At 32.0% G+C, this 11,283-nt stretch overlaps 1 protein-coding gene across 2 annotated transcripts; it reads right to left on the bottom strand.

Annotated features, from left to right (window-relative positions):
* Positions 1 to 2,202: 2,202 nt before the first annotated feature.
* Positions 2,203 to 7,237, bottom strand: LOC131147260 (sucrose-phosphatase 2-like). 2 transcript variants are annotated; one of them, XM_058097040.1, is made up of 9 exons: positions 6,965 to 7,237; positions 6,383 to 6,529; positions 5,998 to 6,297; positions 5,728 to 5,829; positions 5,356 to 5,550; positions 4,960 to 5,250; positions 3,700 to 3,886; positions 2,686 to 2,732; positions 2,203 to 2,513 (listed from the first exon to the last, which is right to left on the bottom strand). In XM_058097040.1, exons 2-9 carry the CDS (start codon positions 6,440 to 6,442, stop codon positions 2,418 to 2,420), a joined length of 1,278 nt encoding a protein of 425 aa, XP_057953023.1. In that variant the 5' UTR covers positions 6,443 to 6,529; positions 6,965 to 7,237; the 3' UTR covers positions 2,203 to 2,417. The 2 variants fall into 2 exon arrangements, with proteins under 2 accessions (XP_057953023.1, XP_057953024.1); XM_058097041.1 differs by having other exon boundaries at positions 6,383 to 6,469.
* Positions 7,238 to 11,283: the final 4,046 nt, after the last annotated feature.

Genomic DNA, 11,283 nt, shown 5'->3' with positions numbered 1-11,283 from the left:
GTTTTTTTAGCTAAGAAGTAACTTAAATATCTATTTATAGTACCTTTGATTCAGTCGTCCTCATCGACGAGCCCGCGTAGACACCTCGTCGATGAAGCAGTGATCTCGTCGACGAGCCTGAGATTCCCAATTTCCCGAAACCTCTCGGCTTCTCCTCGTCGACGAGCACCTGAAATTCATCACCGAGAACTATAAAGCCTTCGTCGATGAACTCTGATTTCGTCAACGAACTCTGGCTTCGTCGATGAAGCATGCTTAAATTATAATTTTACCCTTCTCTCAATTATTTAAATTTGTATATTACGGTTCGGGTTCTTACATATCAATTAAATAAAGCACTTTCACAGGAAAAAAAATGGCGTTTAACTTGTACTATAACAAGAACTTATTAGAGAAAATATTTTTTCATAATCAGTTCTTTTGAAAACTTTTTAACTAAATTTTAAGAAATAATAAAAATAAAACTTTTTGACCATTTATTAGTAGAGCTGTTCTAGATAGATTAATTAGTAAATATAATAAATATTAGTGACAATTTTTAACTTTAAAAAGTAGATTAGAAAATAATCATATATGATAGCATATCAATTATTGATGAAACATAATTTAATTTTGAAATGAAAAAGAACCATCTATTAATTTAAATTAATATTAAATAAGTCATAAATGTACATTAAAAATACAATTATAATTAATTATAAATAGTAATATTATATTATTTTAGTTAATTAAAATGTCTAAATTTTGATTAAAAATAATAATTAACATATTTATTAGTTAAACTTCTGATTAGAAAATATTATTATCATTAATTTGAAAAATATTAAGAAGTAATCATATATTATTTTATTATGTATTAATATATTAATTATTGATGAAATATAATTCAATTCTAAAATAAATAAAAAGAATCATCTATTAATTTAAATTAACATTAAATAAGTTAAATATTTTAATTTAGTTATTAATATTATTTTTAAAATAAATTAATGTGATAATCATATATTATATGTACATTGATAGCAAATTATTATTATTCAAAAAATAGTATTATATTATTTTACCTCATAGAATATTTAAATCTTAACTAAAAATAATTAACATAATTATTAATTAAAAATATTAATAGTTTTATTTAATATATACTTTTAAAAATTATATATTAGTTTGTTATGTATTGTAACATATTAGTTATTTATGGACTATAATTTAATCTTGGACGAAAAGACCCTTCTATTAATTTAAATTTATATTAAACAAATAAATTTTTTTTAAATTGAGTGATAAAATTAACTTGATAGTCGCATTTTATAAATACACATTACTACCAAGATTATTGTTAGTTAAAAATAATATTATACTATTTTACTTGATAAAATTAATTAAAATAATTAACATAATTTTTAATTAAACTATTAATTGAAAATGTTATACTTCTAATTTAAAATATCTTTAAAAGTAATTATATATTATTTTTATATATTATAACATGTATAACAATATAAATTCATATAATACCTATAATAAAAATGTATTTAAATATCACTTTTTTTTAAATACAACCAAACACCACTTATAACTTTTTAACTTTTTTAGCTCATCGCTAGCAGGAGCGGCTCTTCCCAATATGGGGTCCTATGCGAATGATTTAATTAGGGACCCTTAATACTTTGTTTAATTTTTATTTTTATTTAAAATTAATTTTCTAGGTACATCAAGTAATTTTAGCTGCACCGCATGTGCACTCCACCCACCAAACACATGAATTCTATAAAACTAACAGAGATGGAGAATGATGAATGCATGCATGGGGATTAGGTAACGAATTGAGAAATAAATAGTTAAATTAAATCCCAGAGGCTAGAGAGAGAGAGAGAGAGAGAGAGAGAGAGGTCATGCGCTGGTCTATAATCTATATATACATATAGACCCATAGGCTTTATTGTGTGCAGGGATACTGAGTATTGACACAATACCTAGTAGGTATAAATAATGTTAATATTATTATATTAAAAAAAATTGGAGTCCCAAAATTTTTGGGACCCTAGGCAAACACATCAATGGCCTTAATAAAGAGTCGGGCCTGAGCACTAATACTTATTAAAGTTAGTATTTTTTTTTTCCTCAAAATATTTTTTCACAAGTAATCTCAAATAATTCCTAATTCGGTTGTCCAGCAAATAAAGCAAAGTACATCATGAATTCATAAAATAAGTAAACATACTTCTGAAAATTTTGATGTCATACAGCAGAGTACAAGGGATGGCTCAGTGGCCTCATCCCGCCTACTCAACCAGTTCAAAGCTGGTTGAAATATATGAACTGTGAAGAAAATAATCTAAAGTGATTTTAATTTTATTCTGAAAGAAGAAATGCTATGGGGGTTGGGGGGATCTCAGATCAAGCTGCAGGCACAATTAGAGGAGCCAGGCGGTTTGGTCTTTTGCATTGGATCCATCCAAACATGTCTGATGCATGTGCATCAAAATGAAGCTACTTAAATCACCAGCATCCTGAAATCCAAAATGCCCAATCATGTCGAAATCGTTAAACCACACCATCGATCAGACGCAATTGCCGCATTAAAAGAATGAAGTTTGATACTTAGAATTTAAAGTTGTGTGAATTTAGCTAAATACAAAACAAATTCGTACCAAATCCAAGTATCAGAGTTTCATATCGTACCTTTGAAGTTAAAATTGCCGTCGTCACGCAACAATACTTCTCTTCACCTACAAGAATCACAAAATTGTTAAGACAGCACAAAATTGTTAAGACAGCAGATCACAAAACATTAATCGTTTGGAAATTTGAATTTTGAACTCTAAATTTAGATTTGTGTGAATTTAGACAGAATGCACAATAAAATTATATTGGGTTTTGTCAAAATTCAAAAAAATCCAAATCAAAGCTCAAATGCTCCCTAATACAACAGAAGTTTCAATCCACTAGGAGATGCAGGGACTATGAATTATCAAAATCTGTCCACTAGGCAAAATCAAATAGAGCTACCAAAAGAAAGGAAAACGGAAGCAACAATAAAACGCAAGCATATAACCCAATACCTTCAAACAGAAAGATATTGAAATCTACAAATGAGTCTCTAAGAATAAAAGGTAATTTTAGGGGATTCCGGCATTGGGAAGGCAAATCCAATAAAAGCAAAAGAATGAACATAACAGAAATTCATAGAATCATACTGCATCATAGATACACACTCATATGGAGAGTAAACAAGAAAAGAGTGCGACATCTGGTGCTTTCTGCAGATATAAAGTTCAACTATTCCAAATATTAACTTTATAGCCTGAAAGAAAATGATGAAATATCTTTTAAATCAATTATAATAATTTGATGCCTACTAGAGTTATAGAAATTAAGAAGCTTACAAGGATTGAAAATTTTCAAACGAACATTCGCCATTGCACCTAGTTTAGAATAAGAGACTAGTTTTCAACCTATAATCTCTATTCTCTACCATAATTTGTGATTAGCTGTCTCATCATAATTAATTTCAACTTGTAGACAATTGCACATTATGCCCCACACAAGAAAATGTAAGCCAATAAACCATGGATCAACTTGCTAGAAACATATTAAATTAGATGCAGAATGAAAGGACAGGAAGAGGGAAATGATAGGGGAGAAGGGTGGTAATAAGCAAGGGAAAGGCCTCGTCATTCTTAAAACAGGCCTCACCAGATGACTCCCATTTGTCAAACTTCACAAGCCATGTGTCTGAACCAATCTGTGTAGGTAAAACCCGATCCACCCACACACGAAATGGTTTTCCCTCTTTGTCTCCATAGCACTTTTTCATTGCATTAATGCAGTCATGAAGGGATAGCTCAACACCAGATGGATGGACAAAAACACCAGATGGATCCTGTAGAAAAAAGAACATGTAAACAAAGGTGACCAACTCAGACACAGTGCAAAAGGAAAATTTTTAAAAGAGAGTGAATCAAATTGAACAGAACTGCATTCAAGTGAAGGCCTAAAAGTATAAAGTGTTCCCCACCACCCCCTTGAAAAAATAAACAAATAGAAATTGACTCAATAAAAGCACTGTATCTTCAAATCACAAGAGGAAAATTTACAAGTTTTTACCTCAATTAACTTCCCAGTCGATTTCTAAACCTTCTTGTCAGATTAATCCACCAACAGTTTATACACAACATACACTCGCAAAAACCAAAAAAAAAGAAAAAAAGGCAAAAAGAATTAAATTTTTAACCAAACCTGTAATTCATTAATCGGTCTTATATCATATTTCAAAATAATTTCATTGCAAAGGTTTGTAGTAATAAAATGTTTGTGTACAATCGATTTCTAAACCTTCTGGTCAGATTAATCCACCAACAGTTTATACACAACATACACTCGCAAAAACGAAAAAAAAAAAAAAGGCAAATAGAATTAAATTTTTAACCAAACCTGTAATTCATTAATCGGTCTTATATCATATTTCAAAATAATTTCAGTGCAAAGGTTTGTAGTAACAAAATGTTTGTGTACAATCATATTCATACAGATAATTTATAATTGTTCAATGTTTGTATGCAATCAAATCTATACAGAAATTATATCTCTTCAGGGTTCAAATATTAAACTAATATTTGTTTTATACCAGACACTAACTACAAACCAAAAGGGGATGAAAGTTTTCTGAATTCTCACTTCATGGCCCATTTTCCCTAAAGCTAGTTGCATTGAGCAGGTAACAACATTCTGCTATAGAAATCATAATCCAGCAAAAATTGATCAATAACAATTAGAAAAGGATCCAGAAGTGCCTAACAAAAGAATATGTAAACATCCATATCAGATGTGGAGGACATGGAAACACTTCCCCATAGAGAACTATAACAAGACTTTCTTATACCAAATAAAATTCACATGCAACATATGTAAAACAAAATAAACTGAAAGGTAAGAAAGAGAAGATATTAAACATACACAAACTGATCTCAGATGTGCTATATACATCTCACAGTTCTCAATTTCTGCACGCCTCCATCTCTCGTATAACAAGTAAAACTCCACTAACTCACTGCCAGGATTGATATTTTCAAGATGGAATTCTGATAAGTCTGCAACATCTCTTGGGGAAATGTTTGGGCCTAAGCTAAAATGACCTATAGCTTGTATGATCCCCGCTGCACACCTCTCAGTTGCATGGACTATGTGGGGGTTATTTTTAGCATTTTCAGCATGCCATTGCAACAATTCTTCCTGGGCATTGCTAACCTGCATAATGAACAAGCCATGAAAACATAAAAATTTATACACAGCTAAAAATTTCCCTCTGATGCAGAGGCTAGAATATATTGGAAGCAAAAACTAGGTGACTACCATAACACCATACACTTCAGGAATACTAAATAGCTCAGCATCATTTCCAGAGTCACCACAAGCTAAAGTGTTGGTGGGTAATTTTCCCTCAGCCTTTAACTTTCTCAGCAAATATGCAAGCGCTTGCCCTTTGCCAGCACCTTGAGGTAGCACATCCAAATCCATCCCCCCACTGTAAATTATTTTAACAACCAACTGGGCAACAACAAAAAATATTTGAAAGATCAATTAAGAAAGCTCACAAACTACTGTAGAAAACTAAAACAATGTGACACACATTAAATTTACGTTTATGCGAGTTGAAAACACCTAATTTCAAATGCAGATCACTGTTGTCAGCCCAACAAAATTGGTCCAGATGTTAAATCATACCCCGCGTTTCTCTAGACGCTCTGAAAGAACCTTCATAACTTCCTGAGCCTTATCCTTCTCAACGTAAAAGCTAACTTTGTGCGGACGCTGCTCTGTTTCTGACTGCATTAACATCACATATGTCAAATACATTTAAGATACTGAGAACACAAACTATTCTTCAATGGTTCATTGTATCAGTTTCTTGCAAATTAATCCAACAGAACCTAATGTCCTCCATCTACCCAGGAGAATCATCAACTAAATAAATGCAATAATTTGCGGCCATACCTGCAGAGTAAGTTCAGAAAACTTGCTTGTTTCCTCTGTGACTATATTCTTGTCCCATTTTCTATTCAGGAATTCAATCCACCCATCATCCGGCACCATTGATTTACCATATGTTATCTCAGTTCCCACAGACATTATGGTTATATCTGGGGTTAACATTGGTTTCTCTTTCCTCAACTGCTTGTAAAGTGTAGGAGACCTCCCAGTTGAGAAAACTAGCAGAGAATCATGACGGTAGTTAGTTTCCCACAAGGCGTTGAACCTAAGCAGTGAGAGGTTTTCAGAATCATGATGATCAACCTGCAGAAGAAAGTGTTGTTCAATAAACGACAGCAGTGAAATCATAGCCGGGCAACAATGAAAAGCACACAATTATAAAACTCACCATTGTATGGTCAAGATCCGAAACAATCATGAGACGTGCAGGATTGCTAAGACGATCCATGGTTGCTCTACCACCACTTCTTCTATCCTGCAAATCAATTGACAACTTTAACCGTGCCGATTTGAGCAACCCAAGATCCTTAAGAAACTGAGTTCTCAATCCCCGCATGAAAGTCAGTACATAATTGAGCAAAAAACAACAAACACAATAAGTGCATTTACAGGAGACCCATTAACTTCCACAGGAGGAAATAATTTGTTTTTAAAGAAAATGCACAAACATCAACTGATTAAAGAAACAGTAAACACGCGAATCTTCGCTAATTATCCGTTTGACAGCTGGGAAGCCGGAGGAAAATTTTAAGACTCAAATCAATGTTTTCTGCAGTTTCTCAGCAACCAAACAACGGCATAAATTGAAAATAAAAATTAAATACAGTGATTCAAAAGTAACAACCGCGCACCCGGACTCGAATAACTAGATTCCACAATCAAGCCATCACCTTAATTTCTCTAAAATCACTTCAATTCAAATGAAAAAAAAAAATCCCAACAAAACAAAGAGAATCTAAAGAAAACTCACCCGCTCCCTCTCCGATAAGAAACCTCCCTCTTCGTACGGTCCGAATCAGCCGCCAAGAACGGAAACCTGAAACGCCTTATCGGAATTCGGAAGCAGTGGTGGGATTTGCAGAAAAGCGACAGTCCGGATCCAAATTCGTTGGCGCTTCTTTGGTGAGGGTGAAGCAGGCTGAGAGAGAGTGGCAGAGAGAGGCCGGAGCCGACGCAGGAATGCTACACATAAATTTTAAAACGCTGCGTTTTGGCCTTACGCTAAGTTGGCCCGATGGGCGGGGAGGGGGTGCACGTGGCCGTGGGCTATTTAGGTAGGCCACGTGGCTTATTGTGTGAGGAAAAATTATTTGACAACCTGTCTAACCATGCCAAATTTTAAATAATAAATTATTTTAAATTTAAAAAATAAGGTGAGTCACATTTCACAACTAATAAAGTGATGGGATGAATCATTCACCTCTTATCACATGGGCACTGTCTCGTAAGCTTATATCAAGAAAGCCTTGAGAATGTTCTCAAAGTGTGGTTCAGGTGGTAGTGTGGATTGCGAGAGTGCCTTTCACGAGATCAGGTGTTCAAATCCTCCCGGATTCGTTTTCGTCTCTGGACTCCTGAATTTACTCTCCCTTTGGAGTTGTGGGGTCAACTTCAATGGTCACAGGATTAATCACGTAAAACGTAAAATGGACACGTGGGTACCTGGTGCATAATCCAAAAAAAAAAAGCCTTGAGAATTAATTAAGTTAAATAAATTAACTACACATTTTAGAAAATTAATTGTAATTTTAAATTTTGAACCTAACCTAATAATTTCTTATTTACCTCTTGATACATGATATGGACCAATGACTCCTAATATTACTTCCTAAATTTTAACTTTAATCAATAATTATTAATTAAAAATTATTCAAAATTTAAAGATTTGATTGAGGTGTGAAAATATTTAGCATTATTGGCATGTGATGTCGTCAAGGTGTGCCCATGTGTATCTGTCGAGACTATATTTGATGTGGGTTGGTGACTAGGGGTGTATAAAAATTACTGAAAAATCAATAACGGGACCAAAACCATCCTGAAATCACTAGTGATTCGATTTTTTGGTATTCGATTTCGATTTCAGTTTTAGAAAGTATACATTTTCGGTTTCGATTTTCAAAGTATAACTGAACCAAAAAACTGAAAACCTAATTTTAATATAAATTATATATATAAATTAATATGATTACTTAATTATGATTGGTTCATATAATAATTTAATCCAAATTACTTAATTGTGGTTAATTGATATGTAATTTGCATTATGATGGTTTGTAGGAGCTACTAAACTAGTAGGAATTGGGAACAAAAAGAAAAAGTCCAACAAAACCAACACGTTCCTAGTTGTCTAAACTATTTAACAGGTTTAATTTTGAAAAAATTATGAAACATTATTAAAAATCAAAATGCCCAATTGATTCTCAACAACCATTGTGAAAAATAATTGTTAAATATTTAGAAAATCGGTTAAAAATCGAAAAAACTGTAACCAAATGGCCAAATGTTCGGTTCTCCATGGCATAATAAATTCGGTTCGGTTTTGATTTTGGTTAGGGAATTCCAAAAAATGCAAGGTTCGATTAGATTTTCAATTTGACTCATAACCGAACCGATTACACCCCTATTAGTGACAATAAGTTGTCTTCTATAAGAAATACTTAAAGAGAGCATTCGTTCACATTCATATAATTTAAATTTACTGATCACGAGATACCAAGTTATAACACATGAGTTCACACACGTGATATCTTTAATTTTAGAAAATGGTTTTTCCAAAGCTGATATGTGTTTTTAATATTTGAAATACCTTTATAACTTTTCCATGACTACTCTCTTAATTAAATTAAAAATAACCCTTGATTCATCTTCATTTTTTCTACTGTTCTTTTAGTTCACAAATATATTTTTTTTATTTTAATTTTAAAAAAAAATTTTAAAAAATCTAATTTTTCATTTTACAATATTTGCATGAAATTAATGGAAAAATAAACAGCTTTGGCATTATTAGCTTGTGAAAATAGTTTTATTTTTCATTTCCAACTTTTTCAAATAATTACAAATATATCACCTTATTTTTTTAATTTTTCAAATTTATATAGAAAAAAATTAGAAAACATCTCCCCATTATTTCTCTAGATTTCTAATCATCACTTTGTGTAAAAGAACATAAATATGTCACCTAATTTCTTTTAAATCCACCCAACTTATATACAAGTCTCAAAATTCATGATTTTAAATATTATATTATATAAATTTTTAAAATTAGAAAATAAATTATCTATTTTGTGATTATTTTGAAATCCAAAATTTAAAAAAAAATCATATTTAAATAAATATTTTATTTTCTACATTTACAATATGAATCTTGAGAAAATAAAAAATAAGCTAAAATTTTCATAATTTTTTGAAAAATAAAAATTTAAAATAAAAATATTTTTCATAATGAAAATGAGACCCCCTTTTTTTTTTTCTAAAATACTCAAAATAGGCAACTTTTTTAAAATGCAAAAATAGTCTTAAAACATCCAAGTGATGTTCGCTTGTGAATAATATAATTTAATGAGAATCTTAATAATATGAGTCCTATTCTACTATAATATAGTCAAATATTTCTTTTTTTAAATGATCATGTCGGAGATCCATTAGATATTCAAATAATTTATCAAAATAACAAGTCTACTTTTCTACTCTTCTCCACTTAAATACTAATTATTATTATCTCGATTGGTAATTCATAGTCTTTAAAATTTAAATCCTAACCATTTAATGAGATGAACCTTAAATTTATCACCACCTAAACTTTATGTAGATATATCATTTCTTTCTTTCTTTCTTTCTTTTTTTCTTTTTTCAATTACATAAGAACTCCAGCCACCAATGAGCCCTTTGGATCCCTTGGTGCGGCACCAAACCTACGGATCAGCGTCCTCCACCCTCAAGTCTCGCTAATCAGGGCAAAGTACGGATGTGGGCACGGCTTTCATGCATCAGTTGGACGTTCGGCCAACCCGACCCCCAAGACACATCTCCATTATCATCCACTGTCCCCACTGGCTCACAGGGAACTCTCACCATCCACGGTTCCCGCTGGCTCACAAAGCGAACTCTCGCCATCTATGGTCCTCACTGACTCACAGAGTAAACTCTTACCATCCACAGGTACCGCTGATTCCGTGAGTATATCTACTTGGAATTGAACCCCCGATACTCCTTTTTACGTGCTGATGCCTTTCCACCGTGTCATGCTCGTGGGGGCTAGATATATCATTTCTTACTAGCACTATTGGTATTGAATTGGGTGACAATGTTAGACCAAAGGATAAGGTCGTTATATTGAGAAATAAGGCGTTAAGTGCTTTCTACCACGTTGCAATGAAGAGAGAGAGAGAAAGAGAGAGAGAGAGAGAGAGAGAGAGAGAGAGAGAGAGAGAGAGAGAGAGTATGCCTTTTTCTTAGCCGCATATGTCTTATTCTTTATTTTTCTTTTTTAGTAAAAGCCTTATTCTTTCTTAGATAATAAGGCATATTTGTATTCGTAACCCGATTTCTCTCTTTTTTTTATTCGTCTTAAAAATCTCACATGACAACCATATGGAATTTCTTAATTTCTAGGCGCAAGTATAAATTTTTTTGAATTAAATAATTAAGGCAATGCCCCTTTTATTTGCATATATAAGATGGTATTTACAAAACTACATTATCTTACACAAAACACAGGTACTTAGGTTATATTTATGAAACAAACAATAAGTTAACCTAAATCCCACCTCCCCCACCACTCCCCCTACCTCCAAAAGAAAAAATAAATAAATAAACAAGTCAACATAAAAATAAAAGTGGGATAGTTTGGAACCACATATAGAAAAAAAAAATTTGAAAAAAAAAAGTTTATCTAAAAGTAGTATAAGATTACTCATTATAAGTACTTTTTCCATAAAAATAATCTTTCAAAAATACTTATTTTTAAAAGGAAAAGTAGTTTGGAAAAGTACTCTTTGAAATAAGCACTTATTTAAGTATAATCAAACGCTACTTATTGATACAAGTACTTAAAATAAGTACTTTTCTTTAAAAAAAAATACTTAATTTTTAAGATGTTCCAAACTGTTAGAACCGGAGGAGCCCATGGGTGGACTTGATACACATGGGTAAACACCAACTTGACTTAAAAGTTTAAGCCTATTGGGTCTTTGGCTCATCCATGTATATAAGCACCCATCATCCACTCTAATTTTCCAATGTGAGACAAGCTCATAAGTAGAATTCTCAACAATCTCCCCCTCACTTGTG

This window comes from Malania oleifera, chromosome 1 (assembly GCF_029873635.1).
Source record: "Malania oleifera isolate guangnan ecotype guangnan chromosome 1, ASM2987363v1, whole genome shotgun sequence".
Classification (NCBI taxonomy): domain Eukaryota; kingdom Viridiplantae; phylum Streptophyta; class Magnoliopsida; order Santalales; family Ximeniaceae; genus Malania; species Malania oleifera.
This window is presented reverse-complemented; position numbering and strand designations above follow the sequence as displayed.

What these genes read in the sequence shown, in the direction of transcription:
- LOC131147260 (XM_058097040.1), bottom strand. Translation starts at nt 6,442, where the DNA reads ATGGATCGTCTTAGCAATCCTGCACGTCTCATGATTGTTTCGGATCTT. An exon ending in CGGATCTTGACCATACAATG is followed by an intron (nt 6,298 to 6,382) that starts GTGAGTTTTATA and finishes TTTCTTCTGCAG; the next exon opens with GTTGATCATCATGATTCTGA. An exon ending in CTGAAGTGTATGGTGTTATG is followed by an intron (nt 5,251 to 5,355) that starts GTAGTCACCTAG and finishes TTCATTATGCAG; the next exon opens with GTTAGCAATGCCCAGGAAGA.